Below are 26,540 nucleotides of genomic sequence, written 5' to 3'. Positions count from 1 at the left end.
TGGCTGACTGTATGGTATGTGATCTATATCTCAATAAAGCTTTTTTTAAAATTAAAACAATTTTTTTTTTTTTTTTATTAGATGGAGTCTCACTCTGTCACCTGGGCTGGAGCGCAATGGTGCGATCGCGGCTCACTGCAATCCCCACGTCCCAGGTTCCAGCAATTCTCCTGTCTCAGCCTCCCGAGTAGCTGGGATTACAAGCGCACGCCACCATACCCGGATGATTTTTGTATTTTTAGTAGAGATGGGGTTTCGCCATGTTGGCCAGGCTGATCTCAAACTCCTGACCTCAGGTGATCCACCCGCCTTGGCCTCCAAAAGTGCAGGGATTACAGTGGTGAGCTACTGCGTCCAGCCAATAAAGCTGTTTTTTAAAAAAGAGACAAAACTAAGGAGCTTTCAGAATGTGCTGGAGAACTGACCTAAAACTTGACTTAAAAGGTCAACTGCTATGCATCAGCTTAAAAAAAAACAAACCCAAAACCCTAAATGCAAATCATGCCAGAAGCAGTCAATTCTTGCTTTGTTAGCAGTTAATACCTAAAGTGCTATTTTTAAAGCATTTGCTCTTGGCACTAGAATGAACCACAAACCCTGAGCGGTTTGTGCTTTTTCTCTGCAAAGTGACTCTCTTAAAGGAGCTTGACTCATAAGGTGCATCTGATGTGTAGAAAGGCACTGAAAAGCAGCTGTGGCAAGGAGAGTGCTTCTCCGCGTGTTTTGCGCCCTTCTCGGTTATAGTTCAGTGCCAGAAACACTTGAAACTAACTGCTTTAAGAAGAGGGATGAGGCAAATGAGAAATTTGAGCACATCACACAAAACAATGTAGTAGTCCATGGTTTTGGCTAGGTGCCGTGGCTCACGCCTGTAATCCCAACACTTTGGGAGGCCAAGGCGGGTGGATCATTTGAGGTCAGGAGTTGGAGATCAGCCTGACCAACATGGTGAAACCTCGTCTCTACTAAAAATACAAAAAATTTAGCCAGGCATAGTGGTGCATGCCTGTAGTCCCACTTACTCAGGAGGCTGAGGCAGGAGAATCGCTTAAACCCGGGAGGCAGAGGTTGCAGTGAGCTGAGATTGCACCACTGCACTCCAGCCTGGGAGACAGAGCAAGGCTCCATCTCAAAAAAAAAAAAAAAAAAAAGCCCATGATTTCTAGCCCCCAGTATGCCTTTTAGGAACTGGGGAGAAGATGAAAGCAAATGAGAACTTGCAAGAGAGGTGGTCAGAGGAAAGTCAAGGAAGGAAAAACGAACCCTAGGAACTAACGTCTTCAAGTGCTTGCTCCGTACCAGAGTCTGTGTCAGGCACTTGAGATTCGCTCTCTCATTTCATCCTTGTGATGTAATACAAAATAGATTTGGTTTTTGTCACTGCTTCCTGAGACAATGCTCCAAAAACTCTTGGAATTTCCTGCGTGATAGGGGTGTCCTTTGGGATGCATAACAAGCTCCTTCTGATCACACACACAGGTGAGGGGCCCTAGATGGCCTCAAGATGGCTCTGGTAACCAGAAACACCAAGTGATTAGGGGGTTAAAACTTCCAGCCCCGGCCGGGTGCAGTGGCTCACGCCTGTAATCCCAGCACTTTGGGAGGCAGGCGGATCACCTGAGGTCGGGAGTTTGAGACCAGCCTGACCAACATGGAGAAACCCCGTTTCTACTAAAAATACAAAATTAGCTGGTGTGGTAGTGGCACAGGCCTGTAATCCCAGCTACTCGAGAGGCTGAGGCAGGAGACTCACTTGAACCCAGGAGGTGGAGGTTGCGGTGAGCCGAGATCGCACCATTGCGTTCCAGCCTGGGCAACAAGAGTGAAACTCTGTCTCAAAAAAAAAAAAAAAAAAAAAAAAGCAACTTTCAGCCCCATCCACTGACCTCTGGGGAGGGAGGGAGTGCTGGGACTGAGCTTCATAAATGCTTAAACACACCGACCTGCTGGGAGGATGGCACACCCAGAGGGGGCACAGAAGCCCCAAGTCCCCACCCTCCAATACCTCACCCGACTCGTCTCTCCCATTTACCTGCGGCTGAGTCATATCCTTGATGATAAACTGGTAAATCTAAGTAAATGTTTTCCTGAGTTCTGTGAGCCTTTCTAGCAAATTATTGAGCCTGAGGAAGGAGTTGTGGAGACTCCAGATTAAAAAAAATTTTTCTAATAAAAAAATAGAGATGGGGTCTCACTCTGTTGGCCAGGCTAGTCTTGAACTCCTGGCCTCAAGTGATCCACCTGCCATGGCCTCCCAAAGTGCTGGGATTACAGGCATGAGCCACTGTGCCCGGCCAACACTTCAGATTTATAGCCTGTGAATCAGAAGTGGGGGCAGCTTTGTGGGACTGAGTCCTTTAACTTCTGGGGTCTGATGCTAACTCCAGATAGGCAGTGTCTGAATTGAATTGAATTGTTGGATACACAGCTGGTGCTGGAGAAATGAACTGGTTGGAGACACACAAAACACCCCAGAATTCTCATAAGCAAGCTCTTAAAAGTAGCCCACTATTATGTGCATTTTCAGTAATGCCCCAGGGGATGCCCCCATGGTATTCCCAAGCTCACACTCCCATGGTTCCATTTCAGCCCCAGCCACGAGCTCCTTCCAAAGCTCCTCCTTTAGAAATTTCCAGATGGGCAGCAGGTGCAATCTCTACGTCCCTCTGCAAGCTTCTGGGGACACTTATTAGTCTCACCCATCTTGCAGGATGGTAGCATTGAGGGTGGGCCTCCAAGTTGCCAGCTCGGCAAACAGTCAACTATTTTGTGTGTGTGTGTCAGGGTCTGGCTCTCTCACCCAGGCTGGAGTGCAATGGTGCAATCATGGCTCACGGCAGCCTCGAACTCCTAGGCTCAAGCAATCCTCCCACCTCAGCTTCCTGAGTAGCTAAGACCACAGGCACATGCCACCGGGCCCAGCTCATTTAAAAAAAAAATTTGTAGATGGGCTCTTGCTATGTTGTCTGGGCTGGTCTCGAACTCCTGGCCTCAAGTGATCCTCCCACCTTGGCCTCCCAAAGTGCTGGGATTACAGGCATGAGCCACTGCGCTGGGCCTATAGCCAGCTTTTTTTTTTTTTGCAGCTGCCCCAGTTTCTGTAGTTGATTCTCTCAGAATACTCCTGTCACATGGGATTGGGGTTAGGCAAGAAGTATACTCCCAATGACTGCAAACTCCCCTCCTCCATCTCCACATAGGGCCTAGGGAAGGGGAAGACAGGGGCAACCAGAGCTGTGGGAAGAGGGTCATCTGGGCCACTGATGATTAGCAGCTGCCTGGTGAATGTGGAGTCCCAACTCCTCTTTGTCCCCAGCTTTGGGCCTGGTTCCCAGTTCCAGAGCAACAACAGGTATCTCCCTAACATCCTGTTGCACAACACTAACCTATTCCTTTTGGCACTACAAGTATAGTTCAAGGTAACCTCTAATCAAAAGCAATAAGGTCATTCAAGGGCACACTGGAGAGGACCCCAACTTAATACATGTGACAGTGAGAGGCCAGGAACCCAGCTCCTCCCATAAAGGGAGCTTATTAGAACCTGGCTCGGTTTGCAGCCTTTGAACTTGAGGCTGTTCTGCACTCTGATTTTAGCAGTGCTCTTTAGACACAGGCTATGGAGAGGCATTAACAGCCCACATTCCTACCGAGGATCTACAATTTGGCCTAGACATAGCTTAAGTTTATTAAATCAAAAGCTGATAATAGGCTGACAAATATCTCCATGAGCTGCAACATGCCAGCAGTGACCAGCACCAGATTAACTGTCCCTAAGTCTAGCTTGCTCCTTGTGTACTGTATTATTTTGGGAAATTTAGGCCTCCAACTTGTCGAACAGAAACTAGGGTAGAGTTGTTCAATAAGCCAATCAGTCTGTAATTTGAAGACAATAAAATATTTCCATTTTTACATTTCAAATTTATTTGAGCTTTAGAACTCATTTTGTTTCTCCAAATGCACTTTTGGAATCCCAGTACATAAAGCAGGTAAAAGTGATGAGTGGATTCTTCAGGCTGTTTATCCCTTCACTGATACAACATGTTCCACGGTTTCCCATGCCCGGGAGCACCTTGTGGGGTCCTCAGGTCTGTGGAGCAGGACTGAGAGATGAACCGAGGAGGCTTTGAACTGACGGAGAACCCATGCCCTGCCCCCAGGTTTGAATTTCAGTTCCAGTAACTACTGTGTGAACTCGGGCAAGTTATTTAACTCTAAGACTATTGCGTGGATGCTAAAGTGAGAAAAGGATTATTTCCGAATTAGGGTCTGTAGATGGGTTCTTCGGTGACTAGTGGCTTTTTTTTTTTTTCTTTTTTAAAATAGGTTCCTGGGCTGGGTGTGGTGGCTCACACGTGTCATCTTTGGGAGGCCGAGTGGGCAGAAGGTTAGAGCTCGGGAGCTTGAGACCAGCCTGGGAAATCCTGTCTCTACAAAAAAAAAAACAAAAAAAACACCCCAAAATTAGCTGGGTGTGGTGGTGTGCACCTGTAGTCTCAGCTACTTAGGGGGCCGAGGCAGGAGAATGGCTTAAACCTAGGAGGTCAAGACTGCAGTGGGTCGTGATGGTGCCACTGTATTCCAGCCTGGGCAACAAAGTAAGACCCTGTTTAAAAGAAAAATAAAAGGTTTCTATTCTATAACGGAGGATGGCTAGTTTTTACTTTTTGGGTTTTTTTTTTTTAATTTTTACAGACCCAAGCTGCTTTTGGCAAATCCACTATTTTCTGGAATGTTTGTAAAGAAGAAATTTCTCCCCAAAGATGAGGAGTGGAGTTCTATCAGATCAGGTAACCAAGGGACTAGAAAGGCCCTTCTTTTTCTACATACCAGTCTTTCCCTAAGATCATTTAGTCACTGAGACTCGGGGTTGGGAAGATATATTTAAGAAGGCAACTATTTCTTTGAGTGATTTCCAAAGACAACAGTTGTTTGTACATCTAGCTTTACCTGAAGGAGTCTACTTGGTGTAGGAGAAGCATAATCTTTGGGGTAGGACACTTTGGGGTTTTGAATCCAGCCTTCCTGAAACTTCCAGCCAGTTACTTAGACTCTCTAAGCCTCAGTTTCCTTATCTATAAAATGGAGACAATATTGGCCGGGTGCAGTGGTGGCTCACACCTGTAATCCCAGCACTTTGGGAGGCTGAGGCAGGTGGATCACTTAAGGCCATAAGTTTGCGACCAGCCTAGGCAACACTGCAAGATTCCCATCACGACACACCCATATCCCCCTCCACACACACACACACACACACATACACACACACAAATAGCTGGTGTGGTGGCACGTGCCGGTAGTCAGGAGGCTGAGGTAGGAGGATCGCTTGAGCCTGGAGGGGTGGAGGTTGCGGTAGCCTTGGTCGCACCACTGTACTCCAGCTTGGGCGACAGAGTGAGACTCTAAACAGTGGCATTTATTTTTCTCAAAAGTTAGTTCCATACCCTCTAAAACTAGGTTTAGCAATTTTGTGAGAAATGTTCATTGAAAATTCTAAGGCCCAAGCAAATGAGCTAGTAATTATATGTCTTTCTCTGGGCCTCTTAATAATAAAAGACGAAGACAAGCACCTTAATAACACTTATTCTTTCTTGGGTATTTTTGGAACAGAAGCTGAGCCGTTGTACTTGGAGTCTGAATAAATAGATGTGGAGGAGTGAATCGCTCGGTCAGGTCTTAGTTCTCAAGGAGAAAAATGCCTCTTCATACATCATAGAGTCATTGCTGCAGATTCTTAGAGTGCTAAATGAAGAAAGGGCTTGGAGAAGATTTAGCCAGAGGACCTGGTGGACAACTATTAGAGTATTTTTTTGTTTAGTTTTTGTTTTGAGACAGTCTCACTTGTTGTCCAGGCTGGAGTACAATGGTACAATCTCGGCTCACTGCAACATCCACCTCCCGGGTTCAAGCGATTCCTGCCTCAGCTTCCCGAGTAGCTGGGACTACAGGCACCCGCCACCACGCCTGTCTAATTTTTGTATTTTTAGTAGAGATGGGGTTTTGCCACGTTGGCCAGGCTGGTCTCGAACTCCTGGCCTCAAGTGACCCACCCGCCTTGGCCTCCCAAAGTGTTGGGATTACAGGCGTGAACAACCACAGCCAGCCTACAGTCTTTGGTTGGAGGAAATAAACTTCAATGAGTGTCAATCTGAAGCCACCCCCAAATCAGAAAAAACTGCACAAACGTATGTTATAATTAACGCTAGTAGATGTCAAGGAAGACTTTGGACCTGATTCTACAGATGGTATCAGATTCCCAACAGACAGAACAAAATTCAAAGGCATTGACCTCTCTCACAATCGGCGAATGGGCAGGTTTACAGGCTTACGTTGCTAACCCCCCTGCATCACCCCTCCCCCAAATTAAGTAACAATAAAGTGGTTTAAAACCTTGACCACAATAAGTTGAGCACTCTTAGGCAAAGCTTCCCTTTGGTGAACGGATAGTAGATGTGATAAAGCATATTGCTTCCGCAGTCCTTGAGTAACAGACTGGGCCTCCTGACCTTGGGGGTTGGTCATCTTGACCAGGAGCTCCTCCTTGATGTGTCAATCAAAACGAATCACTTTCTCTTTTTTTTTGAGATGAAGTTTCGCTCTTGTTGCCCAGGCTGGAGCGCAATGGTGCGATCTCCCGCTCCCAGGTTCAAGCGATTCTCCTGCCTCAGGCTCCGAGTAGCTGGGATTATAGGTGCCTGCCACCATGCCCGGCTAATTTTTGTATTTTTAGTAGAGATGGGATTTCTCCATGTTGGTCAGGCTGGTCTTGAACTCCCGACCTCAGGTGATCTGCCCGCCTTGGCCTCCCAAAGTGCTGGGATTACAGGCATGAGCCACCGTACCTGGCCAAAACGAAACACTTTCTACCTGACAAGGCATGAAAAAAGATGGGAAGCTCTGTTCCGAGGCCATTTCCCCAAACCTGGTGCATTTACACACTGATTCTTGGGTCCCAGACCAGTGAGTCTGGTTGGGTTGGTCTAAGGTGGGATCCGGGTGTCTCCAGTTTTCAAAACTTCCCTGGGTGATGCTGACCTGATTTGGGAGCTCTGTTGTAAGGGCCAAGCAGTTCTGGTGTTTTACTTTAATAAGACTAAACACAGCAGGGGCTGATGCGGTTGGCCCCAGTTCTGAGCAACTTATGTGGACTTGTTGCCTGTTTTCTTGAAAGAACAGAGCAGGGCCAGGCGCATTGGCTCACGCCTGCAATCCCAGCACTTTGGGAGGCCGGGGCAAGTGGATCACCTGAGGTCAGGAGTTCGAGACCAGCCTGACCAATATGGTGAAGCCCTGTCTCTACTAAAAATACAAAAAGTATCTGGGTGTGGTGGCATGCTCCTGTAGTCCCAGCTACTCGGGAGGCTGAGGCAGGAGAATCGCTTGAACCCAGGAGGCAGAGGTTGCAGTGAGCTGAGATTGCACCACTGCACTCCAGCCTAGGTGACAGAGTGAGACTCTGTCTTATTTAAAAAAAAAAAAAAAAAAAAAAAAAGTACAGAGAGAAGTTCTCCATGAGATGGAACTGAAGAAGAGCTTGTCGTATCTGTTCACTCCTGGCTGACAGCCTTGGGCCTTTCAGCTCTTGCTTCCTTCTTTGAAAGTCTTAAATGTTAGTTTTCTATAGTACAGCTGTAAGAACGCTTGTGGCAGACAGGGATAGCATGGCAATGCTGCCTTGGGTACCATCCCAGCACTGCAGTGCCACAGATGGCCCAGACTTGGCACAACAAACAGAAAATGCAACTTCTAAGGTTTCTTCGAGGTGAAGTAGCAGAGACACGTGCCATCCGGAATTCAGGTTAAACTGTAACAGAGGCAATAACACATTTTTTTTTTTTTTTTTTTTCAAGTCTCGGCAGCACAAATGGCTGTAACTTCTGCAGGATCTTGCTGAGCTGGTGGAGGATCCCATGATCCTGAGAGCTAGAGCTATTGGTATCACACCTCTGCCCCCGTTCTCCACTCACACCAACAAGAGAAAAACGACACGCAAACAAACTCCTGTGATGCCACTCACGGTGGCCACCTTGCAAAGACACGTGGTTTCCACGGAGCCACTGTTCCTGCAACCCATCTGCAGAGCTCGAAGCCAGGGTCAAAGCAGAGAGAAGGGAACATTTATAAAATGCTTATTGTGTGCCAGGGACTGTGCTAGTCACTTTCCATGCCTTGCCTTTGACATCATCTCACTTCTCCATCCCATCTGTCCATCCGTCCATCTATCCATTCTTTTGAAGGGAGGGAGGGACTCAGACACGGAATTGATGATGATCAAATGCAGTGGCTGTGACCGCCTAGGAGGCTCCCACAGCCAGGGCCCTCACCACATTAGGGCTGAATCATCTAGATACAGAGCGCACAAGCTGGGAATCCCAATTCATAGGTTCTAGGGGTTATCTTTTGCACAGATCCCTTTACGAAAAGCCCAACTATTTCTCCGTTCCATCAATGTTTTACTTGGATGAGTTCTTCCCTCCCTCGTCTGTTCCTTTTGGGATACAGGGTGACAGGGTGATTTCTCCCAGGCTTCTTTCTTTTTTGAGACAAAGTCTCGCTCTGTTGTCCAGGCTGGAGTTCAGTGGCGCAATCTCAGCTCACTGCAACCTCTGCCTCCCGGATTCAAGCAATTCTCGTGCCTTAACCTCCCCAGTACCTAGGACTACAGGAGGTGCGTGCCGCCATGCCCAGCTAATTTTTGTATCTTTAGTAGAGACAGGGTTTTGCCATGGTCTCGAACTCCTGACCTCAAGTGATCCGCCTGCCTTGGCATCCCAACATACTGGGATTACAGGCGTGAGCCACTGCACTTGGCCCCCAGGGCCTCTTTCTATTGATTCAATGACCCCCAATGCCACAATCAGCAATTCCACTACTGGCAGAGACTTAGAATCTCTGGTTTCGATCTGGCGTTTAGGAATTCATATGCTTTGATTTTGTTTGACCTACTTGGTCTGGCATTTCACTACCAAATTCAATTGGTAGGATTTGCAACTGCTGCTCTGAACACTGAGTGCTGGGGAACATCATTCATGCCAATTACTGCAGCAGTTTAAATGGTTTTTTTTCCCCCTTGAACAATTAAAAAAAATGAAAACTCTTTCTCTAGGATGAAGTTGGGCACTACCATTTTTTGTAGTAATCCCAGTAAAAATGGGGTTTGCTCCAAATGCTGAGGCAGCTTTGCATTATTAGGCCAAGAGAATAGCAGTGGCTTTTAAAATCAGCACTAGGCACTGTGCTTCAGCGAGACTTGGCGTCTCATCTTTCCTGGGTTTGGAAGGAATGAGGTCTGAGAAAGAAAACCTCATTGTTCCTTGGGAAGTAAGTTGCCAATTACTGGTCTGAAAATGGTGCAGCCAGGGTTGTTGAGGACTGGACTACTATTTAATGCCTTTTTATTTCCAAATGTTACTATTCATTAATAAAATCTTATGGTTGTCAAGATGGCTGAGGACAATTTGTTCATGAAAGAGGGTAGCAGAAGAGGGAAAGATGTAGGGTAATGGATTTGAATGGTCCTAAACCTCTGGGCACCCAGGAGCCTGCCCTCAACATCCCCACAAGAGAGTCCGCCCCTCTGGTGAGGTCGCAAGTAGAGTCCCCTTGCATGGTTGCTCATGACCCCTGCTTTTTCTTTTTTCTTGGCCAGTGGATTTTTTATTTTTGGTGACCCCTGCTTTGAAAGCTCCCTGCGACCTACAGAATAAAGTCCAAATTCATTGGCTTGGCACTCAAGGTTTTTCCCTTGTGCCTCACTGATCCTTGACTATGCACTGAGACTCCTTATTTTCAGCCATTCACTACACTGCCCATTCCATCTCACACATCTTCAGACTTGAGTTTGCTCCCATCCAAGTGTGAGTCAGGGGCAATTTAATGTAGCCACAGGGTATGGGCAATTTTGTTATATCTAGGAAAATTTCAACCCATATGTCCATTGACTCAACAGTTTCGCTTTTAGATTTATTCTACAGAGACGTTAGAACAACTCCCAGAAGATATCTATGGATGTTTCTTGCAGTACCGTAATAAGAATGGAAACACTCTAAATGTCCATCAAATGGAGAATGATGTACACATGGTACCACCGTACACTGGCTTATTATTATTATTATTATTACTATTATTATTATTTTGAGGTAGGGTCTTGCTCTGCTGCCTAGGATCTCGGCTCACTGCAGCAGCCTCTGACTCCCGGGCTCAAGTGATCCTCCTCCCTCAGCCTCCAGAGTAGCTGGGACTCCAGGCATGTACCATCATGCCCAGCTAATTTTTATATTTTTGTAGAGATGGGGTTTTGCCATGTTGCCTAGGCTGGTCTCGAACTTCTGAGCTCAAGTGATCTGCCCACCTTGGCCTCCCTAAGTGCTGGGATTACAGGCATGAGTCACTGAACCTGGCCTTCATTGGCATATTATCTGGCCACCTAAAACTCACTAGACGGGCGTGTACTGCACAGACAAATGGCAAGCTTATGTGATTAGTGAAATAATGCATGTTGCAAGATGGTGTGCATAGCGTGAGTTTAGTTTTATAAAATAATACTATTTATGCATTATGTTTAAGTATAAACACCAATTTTAACAACAGTCATGTCTCTTATGAGGGATCATAGGAGATTTGCTCTGTTTTGTGTTTGTATCACATCGGAATTTTTTTTTACACGGATCATGTATTAATTTATGAGCAAAAAATAAACACAAATCTATTTTGTTTTTAAGGCCTAGTTCAGATTCCACCTCTCCTATAAAGTCTTCCTTGACCAGTCCTGGGAATCTTCTGGGGATGACTGTGTGTATGAGTTTGAGGAAAGTAAATCACACGTGACTGTGTGAATGTATTTCTCTTGCTGCCTCGCTCTGCACTATCACTTAGCATTTGTGTCATTATACCATATCCTCCCAACCAGATCATGAGTTTCTTTTTTTTTGAGACAGGGTCTGGCTCTGTCACCTGGGCTGGACTGCAATGGTGTGATCTCAGCTCACTGCAACCTTCGCCTCCCTGGTTCAAATGATTCTCCTGCCTCAGCCTCCGAGTAGCTGGGATTACAGGCATATGCCACCATACCAGGCTAATTTTTTGTATTTTAGTAGAAATGGGTTTTCACCATTTTGTCTTGGCTGGTCTCGAACTCCTGAGTTCAGGCAATGTGCCTGCCTTGGACTCCCAAAGTGCTAGGATTACAGGTGTGAGCCACCGTGCCCAGCCTCTTTTTTTTTTTTTTAACAGAGTCTCACTCTGTCACCCAGGCTGGAGTACAGGGGCACCATCTTTGGTTCACTGCAAGCTTCGCCTGCTGGGTTCAAGTGATTCTCCTGCCTCAGCCTCCTGAGTAGCTGGGATTACAGGCGCCCGCCACCATACGTGGCTAATTTTTGTATCTTTATCCTGCTCATTTTTGTATTTTTAGTAGAGATGGAGTTTCACCATGTTGGCCAGGTTGGTCTCAAACTCCTGATCTCAAGTGATCTGCCTGCCTCGGCCTCCCATAGTGCTGGGATTACAGATGTGAACCACTGTGCCTGGCCTTCTCTCTCAATTTCAAACAGCACTGGCATCATCCAGATCCTGGAAGGGGAGAGGGCTCAGGGCCTGCAATGCGGCAGCTGCTGGGGACCCTTCTCTTGCATCTTCTTTGCAGGCTTCCTCCCTCACCCTCCAGTTTTAGAGACTCCCACCAGGGACTCCTTTGGCAGTAGGGACTTCTCCCCATCCCTATGGGACTGTGATGTCATCAGTCCTCTTATTTTCCAAGAGGCATGCAGGCCGCAGTAAGTTGGAACCCACTGCAAAACAGCTGCGTTACTCTCAGAAAGAAACAGATGGACTTGAGGGAAAGGGGAAAAAAATGATAGTTACAGCACAACAGAGTGAACTTAACAATGTACCCCGGCAAGAGGCAGCTGTGTTGAATCTGGCCATTAGAGGTAACGGAAAATCTTTACCACCCTCAAAGGCCAAGATGTAGACCAGAATGAAAATATTTTTAATTTGAGGGAGCCGAGTGATTTGGATGAAGCTCTTTGTACTGAAGGGTACAGCTAAATATGACAATATTTACTTAGTTGGTCTCTCTGTTCCCTTTCTGAGGGCCGGTCCTTAGCAAACAACATTTAATCTCTCACCCTTGACAGTTATTGGAAAAGCTAGATGTATCTCTTTTTGTTCCGTTCTCTCTCCCTTAAGAGAGAACTCAACAGATATTTAGATCTGTGGGGACCAATGAACTAGCTGCCAAGGAGTTCTTGGTCCAGGAAGGCTATGATCCAGGGACCTGGAGACTTAGTCACTCAACTTAAGGGGAAAGTTCGAAATCAAATTCTGTCTGAAAAACATTCAATTATGCCACGTCAGGGGCCCATGCTTCTAGGATAGCCTCATGTTCTTCTTTCTCCTTTGTTGCTACCTGAGTTCAAAAAATTGCAAATTTCCCCATGAAGTTACTAGGCTGTATTTATCACTAGTAAGATGGCCTTTATATCCTCCAAAATACAGGGGATGAGAAATTGCTTCAACTGTTTAACAAGAAAATCAATTCAAAAGGCAGAAGACAGGACCTTTGAGGGCTTACATAATCTTGTTTTTGTACCCTCAATGCCTACTATGTAGCTGGCACACAGTAGGTGCTTAGTAAATACTAACTAAAGGAATTCATTAATGAGTCTTGATACCAATAGGCTGTACTGTTTCCTTTCCTTGGATTGGTCTATGTTGTCAGGGTTTATTGATCTTGGCATACTTGACATTTTGGAACTGGATAATTGTTGTGGTGCATTTTGGATTCTTTTCTTTTTTCTTTTCTTTTTCTTTCCTTTTCTTTTGCTTTTTTTTTTTTTTTTTTTAGACGGAGTTTCGCTCTTGTTGCCCAGGCTGGAGTGCAATGGTGCGATCTCAGCTCACCGCAACCTCTGCCTCCCAGGTTCAAGCAATTCTCCTGTTTCAGCCTCCCTAGTAGCTGGAATTACAGGCATGTGCCACCACGCCCGGCTAATTTTGTATTTTTTGTAGAGACGGGGTTTCTCCATGTTGGTCAGGCTGGTCTCGAACTCCCGACCTTAGGTGATCCACCCGCCTCGGCCTCCCAAAGTGCCGGGATTACAGGCATGAGCCGCTGCGCCCGGCTCTTCTTTCTTTTCTTTTCTTTTCTTTATTTTTTAGGGACAGAGTCTCGCTCTGTTTCCCAGTCTGGAGTGCAGTGGCATGATTATGGCTTACTGTAGCCGCAAACGTCTGGGCTCAAGTGATCCTCTCATCTCAGCTTCCTGAGTAGCTAGGACTATAGGCACAGGCTACCATGCCCAGCGAATTTATTTTTATTTTTATTTTTTTTTTGTAGAAATAGGGTCTTGCTGTGTGGCCCAGGCTGGTCTTGAAATCCTGGCCTCAAGTGATCCTCCCGCCTCAGCCTCCCCGAAAGTGCTGGGATTACAGGTGTCAGCCATTGCACCTGGCCCATTTTGGATGTTCAGCAGCCTCCCTCCCTGACCTCTACCCACTAGATTCATGACATGCCCTACCCAGTTTCGACAATCAAAAATGTCTCCAGATATTGCCAGATGCCCCTGGGGGACAAATTTGCCCATAGTTGAGAACCTCTGGGCTAGAGACTCCTTTGCTTTTCATTACATAAATCAACGAAGATTTTAAAAAGGAAGCACACACACAAAAAACCCTCTACTTCTACTTCCTCGACTAGGAAAGACATTCCTTTTTCTTTCTCTTCCTTTGCCCTGGAGGTATGTCCGAAGATTGAGAAGCTGCACACACCCTACACGTTTGTGTCTAGGGGAGACTGCTGCAGGTGGCAGCCCCCAGGAGGCCAACATAGATGCCATTTTCTTTGATCACTCCCCATCTCATGATGGAAGCCAGACCTCATGAACGACTGCAGTGAATGGAGAAGAAAGAGTACTGGACTTGAACTTGACGGCGAGCCAACATCAAAGGCCTCTGGGTTAGATCTCTCCCAGCATGGCTTTCAGAGATTCTCCAGCCTGGACTAGTCCTGCAGGCTAGAAGTTGAGGTTTGTTCTTGCACCCCAAAACTGTCAACTCAGCCTTGCGGGTATGGCTGCACTGCCTGTGGCCTCTGCAGGCACGCTCTGACTTATCGTGCAGAATTCCTCATTCCTCCGCTGGGATCTTCACCTTGAAATCTTGGCAGAGCATCAAGGAGCTGGGATGAAAATCTTGGCAGTAGCAAGACGCTATGTATCAGCCGCATAACCAGTCCAACCTGCTCAGCTTTTGGCTTCACCCCTTTTCCTGCTTTGGTGTTGATGATGATCATTTTCCACGTGACACGGTGCAAACAGCTTTATGATGCTTATGGGCAGGCAGGGCCTCAGTGGTCTCTGTGACTAATGGAGGGCCTCTGCCTGAAAAAAATCACACTAATTTCCCCCTCCCCCACAACAGAGCACTGCCCTGCAGAGTCCATTAATGACGATGAGAACAAACTTGAAGCTAAGAGTTCTTTGAGAACTGAAGTTCAGGCCTTAATAGGAAACAGCAGCACTGCAAACATGAGAATAAGGAAAGCACTGAGCTGGGCTATCAGCTGATCCTGAATCCCCAAAGCATGCTTCTGAATCCCTGGCTAGTGGTGACGGCACGAGGGACATCGGGCAGAGGGCACCCACTGGAAAATTCTAAGCTCTGGTCACCTTCCTGAGAGAGGCAGTCTTGATTGTGTGGCTCGAAGGTTTCCAGGGAGAAATGGAAAAAGAAAGGAAAGTGCTTTCATCCCCTCCTTTGGCCTGGATGGCCATGTGTGTGTGACAGTAGCTGGGTGGAGAGGAGCAACCCAGATAACCCTGGTCTGGATTCATCAGCATCAAAAAAATCCAGGAACAGATTCAGCCCATCGGCATCCGGCTTCCTCACATAAAGAACGTTTCTATTTAGGACGCTGACATCGTCAACTTACAAAGATGGATGGGAAGAAAAGGCCCATGAAGCTGGATGCCTCCGATTAAAAAAAAAAAAAGGAACTCTGATTCACAACTGCTTGCTTAATGGCAACGAATTCATTTTCTTTGATAGCGCTTGCTCTGAAATTGTCACTGCTGGAAGAAAAAAAGCAAAGTCCCTTGCCTTCACTCATTCATTCAGCAACCATTGAGTGAGTGCTTGCTAAGCACTGGTGCTGTAGCAGCGGCTGGGGAACAGCCAGCTCTTGTCTTTGCAGAGCTCATGCCATAGCGATGAGCTAGCACAATCTAGCATGATCTAGAAGCTATGGACCAGAACTTCGCTGCGTCCAGACCAGCAGTGGTGGGGGAGCGACATGCCCAGGAAAACTCAGACAGGGGGAGTCCTGTGTGAGCTGAACTCTAAAGGAGGGCCAGTGAGGGATTTTAAGCACAGAACAAGGTCAGATTTCATTTTAGAAGGAAACTCCTGCGGTGGGGTGGAGGGTGTTAATTATTTACAGTGTGCCAGTTAGACATTTCTGTCTGTTTGGAAATGGTTTGCCTTCTGAATCTGTTGTTCCTCTTACTCCCAGTCCCTGGCATGTTTACCGTAGACACAACCACCAAAACAGCCCAGGAAACTCACCCCTCTTCCTTCGGGTGGATTCAGACTGCAGTCTGTATTCTGGCCTGTTGAAGATGGTGGGGCTGAGGTCACAAGGGAGTCGCCCCTGGGGGAATGTTTTGTCTAAGATTTTATTGCAGGCTCCCAGTGGTACCTGTAGCCCTTTGTGATCCGGCTGCCAGGTCCATGGAGGAGGAATTCCACCTGTTACAGAGGCCAGCAGATCCCCTGGGAGGTCACACAATGGATGATGAGTGTGCAGGGCTCAGCCCTATGGGCCCCCTTCTCCCGCATCCGTTCAGTAACCCTAAGACTCTAGGACAGGCCAGGGGTGGCCCTGAGCATCAAAGCTGAATCCAGAGTTCCATCCATCTTCAATCACCTCTTCCTGTAGAACAAGGTTTCCCAGCCTTGGCACTATGGACATTTGGAGCCAGATAATTCTTTTTTTTTTTTTTTTTTGAGACGGGGTCTCGCACTGTCACCTGGGCTGGAGTGCAGTGGTGCAATCTTGGCCTCCCAGGTTCAAGTGATTCTCCTGCCTCAGCCTCCAGAGTAGCTGGGATTACAGGCACCTACCACCATGCCCAGCTAATTTTTTGTATTTTTAGTAGAAACGAGGTTTCACCATGTTGGCCAGGCTGGTCTTGAACTCCTGACCTTGTGATTCGTCCGTCTCAGCCTCCCAAAGTGCTGAGATTACAGGTGTGAGCCACCGCATCCGGCTGGAGTCAGATAATTCTTTGTTGTGAGGGGCTGTCTGTGCTGTAGAGGATTTTAGCAGCATCCCTGGCCTCTACACTCTAGATACCAGTAGCCCTCCTATGTTTTGACAACTGAGAATGTCTACAGGCATTGCCAAGCATCCTCGTGAGGCAATAATCACCCCCATTGGAGAACTGTTCTAGCGGACAGTTTTCCATTCTCTTCCTACTCGATCTCTTGGCAGCATTCAGCACCTCTGGTCACTCTCTTCCTCTTGAAACTTACATTCCTTGGTGCATTTCCCTTGTTTTCATCCTAACTTTCTGACCAGTTCTTTTAGATGCCTGATTCTTTTAGATTCGACCTGATCGCCAGCTGCTGCCATCCTTGAAGGCTCGGACTTGAACCCCTTTCCCATTTATACTTCATACTTTCTTCCTCTCATCCAACCCCAGGATTTTTAAATCTCCTGTTCGCCAAATACTCTCGAGTTTGTCTCCAGCCCAGATCTCTCGCCTAAGCTCCAGACTCATTTCTGTTTGTGTTAGCTGCCTCACTGACATCACAAAATCCACGCATCTTTCTCCAAGGTACACCTCTCTTCTCATCTTCCCATTTCAGTAAGCAGCACCCCCATCTATCAGTCGCTCAAGCCAGAATCCTTAAGGCCATCCCAACTCCTCCTTCAACCTCATCCCCACATCCAATCCATAAGCAATCCCTGCCAATTCATCCTCATCTTCAAAACATACATCAAAACCATCTGCTCCTCTCCATCTCTGCCGCCAGCCCTCTAGCGCAAGCCACGATAGCACCTAAGTAACTGGTAACATAAATAATGATAGTGACCTTGGTGGTCTCCTGACTCTGCTCTTCTCTAGTCCATTCTCCATCCAGAACAATCTTTTAAAAGTATAATTTAGATCCTATGACGCCTCAACTTTATTTATTTATTTGTTTATGTATTTATTTTTTTGAGACCGACTCTCTGTTGCCCAGGCTGGATTGCAGTGGTGTGATCTCGGCTCACTGTAACCTCTGCCTCCTGGGTTCCCAAGTAGCTGGGACTTCAAGCGATTCTCCTGCCTCAGTCTTCCGAGTAGCTGGGACTACAGGCGCATGCCACCAGGACCGGGCAATTTTTGTATTTTTAGTAGAGTTGGGGTTTCATTCTGCTGGTCAGGCTGGTCTCAAACTCCTGACCTCAGGTGATCTGCCTGCCTTGGCCTCCTAAAATGCTGGGATTACAGGCGTGAGCCACTGCGCCTGGCTTGAACTGTCATTTTTTCCATAGCATATCTCCTGATCCTATCCTCTTAAATGCAGTTTCCTCATCACAGTCTCTCCCTGTACCTGCCTTCCTGCACTTGTGACTCTGAACTCCATATGTATCTGTGTGACTATTTCTCTACTGTTCGCCAAATACTCTCTGTGTGGTATTTGTTAGATTGGAAGTGTCCTGAGGGGAGGGACCCTAAGTATCTCTTTGGCTCATTGCTGCTGTGTCTTTTTTTTTTTTTTTTTGAGACAGTTTCTCGCTCTGTTGAGATCTCAGCTCGTCAAAGCCTCCGCTTCCTGGGTTCAAGCGATTCTCGTGCGTCAGCCTCCCGAGTAGCTGACCACCCTGCCAGCTACTTTTTGTATTTTTAGTAGAGTTTTTGCCATGTTGACCAGGCTGGTCTCGAACTCCTAAACTCAAGTGATCCGCCTGCCTCGGCCTCCCAAAGTGCTGGGATTACAGGTGTTAGCCACCATGCCCAGACATCCTCGTCTTAACATTGTATGTGACACTCAGTGAGGGCTCCATAAATATTTATTGGATGAATAATTAATGGACTCTTTACCACTCATCTTGGCCAAACTGCATCCAGGGAAGAATACTTTAGGACCCAGGGAAAGAGGTATGGACGTGCCCATGAGCGACTCTGTGAAGCATGAAGGAAAAGCTCCTCGAATGTCTATGTGAATGAAAGGAAGCTTTCTAGTGGAGGTTCTTTGGGGGCACAGAGCACAGGGAAATGAGTCAGGCACGTTGACTAGAAATGAGACTTGATTTCTTCATTAAAATTCTATATTTGTATCAAGACTTCCTACTGAATCAGGAGGGAACTCCCTGAAGTCCGGGCAGAGCCACGCCAAAGCACACTGGGAGGAAAAGCTGAAATTAGTTCAGAGTTTTCTGGCACCCCTGCTTTCCTGGAAGGCCCCAAAGAGGCTGGGAGGTCCAGGTAGGACAGCAGCCCAGGGGGGCCCGAGGCGTCACAGGAGTGCTTTGCACAATGCTCTGGACATCATCAGACTCCATTAAGCACTGGCAGACTTGACATGAAACTACAGGATTTCCACGGAGTGAGACAAGGGGAAGGTCAATGGTGCCCTGTTTATTTCCCTCTTCGGCGGTTCCACAGTTACGCAGAGAGCATTTAACTTTATCTTAAAATGCATAGGTGTGGTTGGCCGCAGAGTGATCCACATCAGCCTCTCCCCATCCCTTTCAGGGACAGCAGCTGAAGACACGTGCCTGCAATTAAGCAGCCAAGCATTTGCTAAGATCAGGTAAGACTTTCATACCGAAACGAATGCCAAAATGTGGAGGCAAAAGAAATCCGAACCACGCTGGGAGCCTGGTTTATTTGTGTAATGACAGAATTCATTTTGAACAAGTTTATTTATTGTGTCTCCCATCAGCCTTAATGACTCTGGGAGAAGAGTTTCAAGGTCCACGTGTTACGGTTCGAGGACGAGTCTGGGGCCCTGATTCCAAACATATTGGGATTGGTGGCATGTCGCTAACCAACAAAAATAGCCCTGCGTCTGCTGTCATTGCAGGGCTAGGATGTTATATACAAGTGGGTCACCCAAGTTCCGTCAGCAGCCATTAATAAAATACTAATGGGATATAAATGGTGACTCGCACAAACCATATAGCAGGAAGGTAGAACTAAGGCAAAGGATGGATCCTGGTAGGCTGAAAACCAGCTCTGAAATTTATTCTCAGCCAAGAACAAAGGAGATGCCCTCACTAAGGTGCTTGCTGTTTTGAGAGAAAGGAGCTGTGCTGGAATGAGCTATCAAAGTTTTCAAGGACTGATTCAGATACAGATAAAACACAGGTGGCTCATGCCTGTAATCCCAGCCCTTTGGGAGGCCGAGGTGGGCGGATCATTTGAGGTCAGAAGTTGGAGACCAACCTCGCCAAAAGGGTGAAACCCCATCTCTACTAAAAATACAAAAATTAGCCAGGTATGGTAGTGGGCGCCTGTAATCCCAGATACTCAGGAGACCGAGGCAGAAGAATGGTTTGAACCTGGGAGGCAGACATCACAGTGAGATCACACCACCGCACTCCAGCCTGGGCGAGACTCCATCTCAAAAAAAAAAAAAAAAAAAAAAAAAGCATGAGATTGGGGAGACTGCCTGTTGTGTTTCAGGGAGGCCAGTGTGTTGGATGGCCCAGCCCTACGGATACTGACGTTGCCAAAAAATGACGGCAGAGTTGGGAGACAGGAAAACTAAGTGGAAATTGAGTAACGGCCAGGGCCAATGATGGTCCCTGAAGAGTTAGGGACTTAATTTTGAGACTCGCAAAAAGAACCAGAAAGACATGAAAACAAATTGAATCCACACAACGAGAGATGGCATCCTCCCAAGTTAGGAGGCACTTAAGAAATAGTTGCGGAATGAATGAATGAATGAATGAATGAATCTCTTCCACATCTCATCCCAAATGTCGCTTACCTCAGATTCTTTGTAGTAGCGCTCTGGAATTTCATCGCAAGCAATATCAATAAAGCAAACTTCTCTCTCCAGGTCTTTGGCTTCATTGTCGAAAATCTGAAAAAGCAGAGCAACATATCAAAGGTTAGTGATAGCAGGTGTTACCCTCCAAAGTGCCTGAGGCAGAGTAACCCCCACACAGAGCATCTTCACACGTCCCAGTGCCCCCGGCTAGTGCTTTCACCAGCCTCAGAATGCGCAAGAATCATAGAAAGCTTTGATTCATGGCTTCGGTTTTGTCACATCAGAGGCAGGTGTAGCATCAATCACTGCTTGGTGAGAGGTAGAAGAAAAACTGGGCTGTTTTTAGAAGTTCAAGAGTGAGGAAATGAATCTCTTCCAAAAAAATCTCTTCCCAAACTGAAGTCTGCTGATTTTTGGCAGTTCACCTGAACAGGAGGAGTAAAGAGGTTGGAAAGGGTCTGGCTAAATTTGTGTCAAAAAGCAGGGATATAGGCCAAGAGTTAGAAAGAGTATATTTTTAAAAATTAAAATGATATATATATACGTTAAAAATATATATTATATATTTTTATATATATTTAGTTTCACAAATAATACATGCTCATTGCAGAAAATATAGATAAGCAAAAAAAAAAAAGAAAATAAACCACAATCTCATTACCCAGGGGAAACATAGCTGATTTTTCTTGATCATTTAAGAGCACAATTTCCCTTGCACATATAAAGGTAACAAGGTAAAGCTTGGCAAGACACTGAGATAGTTTCCTGCCAACCTGACCTAGGTCCCACTGGCCCAGAATGCATATCACTTGCAAAATAATAATAATAATAATAATAACAACACAGCCGCGATATGTAGATATAAATGTCGGCCTGGGCACGGTGGTTCACGCCTGTAATCCCAAAGCTTTGGGAGGCCGAGGCGGGTGGATCACTTGAGGTCAGGAGTTTGAGACCAGCTTGGTCAACATGGTGAAACCTTGTCTCTACCAAAAATACAAAAATTAGCCGGGCATAGTGGTGCATGCCTGTAATCCCAGCTACTTGGGAGGCTGAGGCAGGAAAATCACTTGAACCCGGGAGGCAGAGGTTGCAGTGAGCTGAGATTGTGTCATTGCACTCCAGCCTGGGCGACAGAGTGAGACTGTCTCAAAAAAAGAAAAAAAAAAAAAAATTAAGTTCTTCTAGTTCTTCTCATTGTCATCTTTCTGGTCTAAAGGGATCATCATCCTTCTGCAGGATGACAAACAGCTTTCTTTTTTTGAGACAGAGTCTCAAGGCTGGAGTGCAGTGGTGGGATCTCGGCTCACTGCAACCTCCACCTCCTGGGTTCAAGCGATTCTTCTGACCCAGCGTCCTGAGTAGCTGGGACGACAGGTGCCCATCACCAAGCCCGGCCAATTTTTGTATTTTTAGTAGAGACGAGGTTTCACCATCTTGGCCAGGCTAGTCTCGAACTCCTGACCTCAAGTGATCCATCCACCTTGGCCTCCCAAAGTGCTGGGATTACAGGCGTAAGCCACCATGCCCGGCCAACAGATTTAAGTTTGGACAACCACTTCATTCTTAGAGGAAGTCTTAACTGTAACCGCATCTCACTGTTTAGCTCATTCCTGGAGGGAATCTCCAGTTAACACTAATTACATCTGACTCTTCAGGAGAGAATGCAGTATTTTGGAAGAACAGGGTGGTTGATACCCAAGAACACTGTCCTAACCCAAATTTGGTGCCTATTAATAACACAGTCTCCCACAAGAGGGCATCTGAAGGGTTCTGTATAGGCTCAACTTGTCTTGGTTGGATTCTCAAGTTACTTGAAATGATTAGTCCTTTCTAAATGCTTTCTGAATAATATTTGTGTTGAAATTATCCTCCAAGTCTGCTGGTGGTTCTTCTCTTCTTGCCTATTCTCTTCTAAATATTTGGAGACTAGACTCTTCAGATTTGTCCAAGGAGATTAACTCCCCAGTCTGACCCGAGGTGGCCACTGACTTCTCCTTCAAGTCAGAGAAAGACTGGTTCTTGAGTGAACTCTGATTCTTTTCACGGGTACTTGAAGTCAAGTGCCTCAGGACACTCCTAAAGCATTTGGGAGGGACTTTGGACTGCCTCGAAATGAAACAGACAGTGGAGAAACAAGTTCAAGTTCAAGTGGAGAAATAAGTTGTGAAATAAAATACTGGGTCTCACACTGTTTGCAAGAGCCAGTCCCCCTGCTCCTTCTTTCTTTTTGCAAATCTCTTTTAAGTGTGAGCTAAGAGAGACAAGTGCCTCATTAAGAAGACACACAGAGGCCGGGCACGGTGGCTCACACCTGTAAGCCCAGCACTTCAGGAGGCTGAAGCAGGGGTGGGGGTGGGGGAATCACTTGAGGTTGGGAGTTCAACACCAGCCTGGCCAACATAATGAGATGGTGAAACCCCATCCCTACTAAAAATAAAAAAAATTAGCCGGGCATATTGTCATGCGCCTGTAATCCCAGCTACTTGGGAGCCTGGGGCAGAAGAATCCCTTGAACCTGGGAGGTGGACACTGCAGTGAGTGGAGATTGTGCCACTGCACTCCAGCCTGGTTGACAAAGTGAGACTCTGTCTCAAAAACAACAACAACAAAAACCACACACACACACACAGAATACCCCAGAGGGAAATGAGCTTCCAGAGAGTAAATTACAAAAGTAGTTAAAAAGGTTTGACATTTATTGGTAGTAAAATCTATAGGACTCAAACAAAGGGAACTAAGCAGGGATGAAGGGGGGCATGATAGGTTGTGTAGCTTTCCCTGATTTAATTCAAACATTTTATTGATCCCCCATTGCACCCATTGCAGTTTCACAGTATTGCCTCAGTTCCAAAGTCGCCCTTATGCCTCTGCTCTGAGATCATGGACTGGACCCTGTAAGCATTTCTCCTTTACAGTGAGCCTCATCAGTAGGGGGCCCTGGAGGGCAACTGCAAGAGGAAGGGGATTTCTCCTTCAGATCTGGATGTTGCTGGGCTGCAGAGTCTGTCTGTGGGGACTTTCGGTCAGGCTCTGCCCCAGCTGCATGCCTAGAGTGCACGGTTGCTCAGTGACCTTGCAGCCCTAGCCTGGGTCCAGTAACCACTTCACGGTGGCCCTCCTGCTGCAGGCACTGCATGCTGCAGTCCTTGCACTGGCAGCGTGCCTGACTCTCTCTTCACACACACACCCGTCCAGCAACCTCCTCAGGCCTGCACCCCAGAGGGCGCTCTGCTCCTCAACCACTGTGAACCAGCCCTGGCTCAGGTCAACCTCGTGAACTTCCCCGCCATCCTGTGGGCTACAACCACACCTTCTCCAATGAAGTCTGAACCCCAGCCATGCAGAGGGGCCCCTTCCAACTTTGTCCTTCCTGGGTATTCTCTCTCAGCCTTAGGGTACCCTGTGGAGTTCCCTTTACATCCTTATAGTTGCTCCTATCAGAGATCAATAATTCCTTCTATTACATTTCTCCTATTCAAATTACTGTGTGGTTTCTGTCTCCTGATTGGGCCCTGACTGATATACCCACTGCATACAAAGTGCTGCCCTGGGCTTGAGGGACTACAAAGATAGCCCTTGAGAGGTTATCATCTAGTAGGAGAGACAGACTGGGGAGCTATTACCAAAAATACAAGGCAGAATAGAGTATGTGCTGCAAAAGAAAGAAAAGAATAGGCTGTCAGCTGGGTACAGTGGCTCACACCTGTAATCCCAGCACTTAGGGAGGCCACGGCAGGTAGATTGCTTGAGGTCAGGAGTTTGAGACCAGCCTGGTCAACATGGTGAAACCCCAGCCGGGCATGGTGGCACATGCCTGTGAACCCCGCTACTCGGGAGGCTGAGGCATGAGAATCGCCTGAACTCGGGAGGCAGAGGTTGCAGTGGGCCGAGATTGTGCCACTGCACTCCAGCCTGGGCAACACAGTGAGACTCCATCTCACTGTGGAGTGTCACCACACCAATTTTTGTATTTTTAGTAGAGATGGGGTTTTACCATGTTGGCCAGGCTGGTCTAGAACTCTTGACCTCAGGTGATCCACCCACCTCGGCCTCCCAAAGTGCTGGGATTACAGGCGAGTTTCAATTTCTAATAAATAATGAATCTCCCAGTGATTAGAGATTAAGAGATGCTCATAGGCGCTCAATAATTGCCTGGTGAACTAATGGAAGACATTAGCTTCTACCTTCCAAAGAGGACTCTATGGCAGGAATATTGCTTACTCATTGATCTTAGTTTTTTTTTTTTTTCTACGAGTCTGAGATCCTATTTCCTTGGCTGTAAGCACCCTAATTTCCCACAATTGCCGCCATAGGGCTCAGCGCAGGGTGACAACCTACTATGGGCTGACGGGTCCTACATTGGCAATCAGGAGAGCTGAGTTTAAATTCAGTTATCTGGCCGGGCATGGTGGGCTCACACCTGTAATCCCAGTACTTTGAGAGGCCAGGTGGGCAGATCACCTGAGGTCAGGAGTTCAAGACCAGCCTGGCCAACATGGTGAAACTCCATCTCTACGAAAAATGGGTTTCAAGGATTCTGGGAGATATCCTGGAATTTGGGAAGGTGTATTTTTCTGGAAAGAGAATTTGACCACTTTCATCTGATCATCAAAGAGATCTGTGGCCCTAAGGAGACTGAGATCAAGTGACCCAGGTGACCATTAACATTCCTTCCAGTTAAAAAGCCTGTGGTGTTAAGAGTGGCCTCTGTGTCCTATTAGTCTCCTCCATCTTGCTCCTTGGCTTGTTCCTTCTCTGTCCTATCATCCCATAGTCAGCCAACGTGGGTGGTACACAGAGGGGCTGCCACGGAGCAGTGGGAAGTGGCAACAGTCCTGATGTGGTATAATCAGAGAGCATGGACAAGGTAAAACGGTCTCATCTTCACATTCAGTTCAGGGCAGGAGCCAGAATTAAGCCAACACCATTAAAAACAAGCAGAGGCTTCACCGGGCCCCAAAGGAAAAGATTCAGTCACAGCAATGATTCATTTGGGCTCCCCAATGGCGGCAGGTGCAGCTGCCAGAGCTCTGGTCCAACTCCCGCCTCTTGGAGGTGGAGGAAGAGATCTGCTGAGGTTGCGTTAGGATGGGAATGCCTTTTGTTGTTGCACCAAGCCAAAGCTTTACAGGCGTGTACCTGACACTGGAGTGCTGTGACCTTCATGGTCTCGTTTGCCCTTGGGCTGAACTTGTCTCCTGAGATGGGACCTGGGTGTGGCAGGTCACGAAGGTACTTTTCCTATATCACCTATAATAATGTTCCCCTCTTTGGCTATTTATCAGAGACAGGGAGAAGGAAAAGTGTTTATCCTCTTTCCCTTCTACTGTCTACCCACAAATCATCTGCAGTGGGTTTGTGTGTCAATCTGGTTGACTCTCCTGGCCACCCCCTCCATACACACACTAGAGAGTGAATGCTCAGTAGGAAACATTCCTTTAGATATGAACCTAGAAATGCTACATGGGGAAGGCAAATCTGAATAATTACCATCTTATAGATTCCCAAATTAAAAGGGAGTAATTTTCTCTGTTTTGTAAAGTATTAAGACTAATAAGTATCAAGTGTCTTACACATCTTCATATCCTTTGACCTAGTAAGCTTACGTTTTGAGAATTTATCTTAAGAAAAGAATGTTGGTGGCCAGGCATGGTGGCTCACACCTGTAATCCCAGCACTTTTGGGAGGCCAAGGCAGGTGGATCAGTTGAGGTCAGGAGTTTTGAGACCAGCCTGGGCCACATGGCAAAACCCAGTCTCTACTAAAAAATACAAAAATTAGCTGGGCATATTGATGGGCGCCTGTAGTCCAGCTACTCAAGAGCTGACACAAGAGAATCGCTTAAACCCAGGCAGAGGTTGCAGTGAGCCAAGATGGCACGAGAGTGAGACTCTGTATAAAATAATCATAATAAAAACCAGAAAGAAAGAAAAGAATCTCGGCAAGGCACAGTGGCTCACACCTGTAACCCCAGAACTTTGTGAAGCTAAGATGGGAGGACGGCTTGAGCCCAGGAGTTTGAGATCAACCTAGACAACAGAGTGATACCTTGTCTCTACAAATAATTGAAAAATTAGCTGGGTGTGCTGGCATGGATCTGTGGTCTCAGCTACTCAGGAGGCTGAGGTGGGAGGATTGCTTGAGCCTAGGCAGTGGAGGCTGCAAGGAGCCGTGATTGTGCCATTGCATTCCAGCCCGGGTGACAGAGGAAAAAAAAAAAAAAAAAAGAAGAAGAAAGAAAGAAAGAAGAAGAAAAAAAGAAAATAATCTTAAAGGAAAAGACTTATGCACAAAGATTTTTATTGCAATATTATTATAATGTCAAGACAAAAAAGATTGAAAAAAGAAGAAAACAGCTTAAATATCCTACTATAGGAGAATTGCCAAAGAAATTAAGGTAAATCCATTTCATGAACTAGTACGTGCTGTGTGGTCATAATAGAGAAGGGAGAGGTACACTGGTAAGTATGGAATGTGTCTTATCAGCCTAGATTTCTCTTTGAACAGAGGTGTTTTTCTAAAATTTGTTAATTGCTCTTGCTTCATTTCTA

The 26,540-nt window shown here is 46.6% G+C and overlaps 1 protein-coding gene across 1 annotated transcript in view; it reads right to left on the bottom strand.

The window, feature by feature from the left end:
- Nucleotides 1-26,540, bottom strand: part of PITPNC1 (phosphatidylinositol transfer protein cytoplasmic 1) — a 316,307-nt gene that overhangs the window by 44,222 nt on the left and 245,545 nt on the right. The window contains exon 6 of the mRNA XM_005584753.5: nucleotides 19,984-20,079. Coding sequence (XP_005584810.2) covers nucleotides 19,984-20,079 — 96 coding nt within the window. The remainder of the gene's footprint in view (nucleotides 1-19,983; nucleotides 20,080-26,540) is intronic.

This window comes from Macaca fascicularis, chromosome 16, assembly GCF_037993035.2.
Source record: "Macaca fascicularis isolate 582-1 chromosome 16, T2T-MFA8v1.1".
Lineage (NCBI taxonomy): Eukaryota > Metazoa > Chordata > Mammalia > Primates > Cercopithecidae > Macaca > Macaca fascicularis.
The sequence above is the reverse complement of the archived record's forward strand: the minus strand, read 5'-3'. Positions and strand labels throughout refer to the sequence as shown.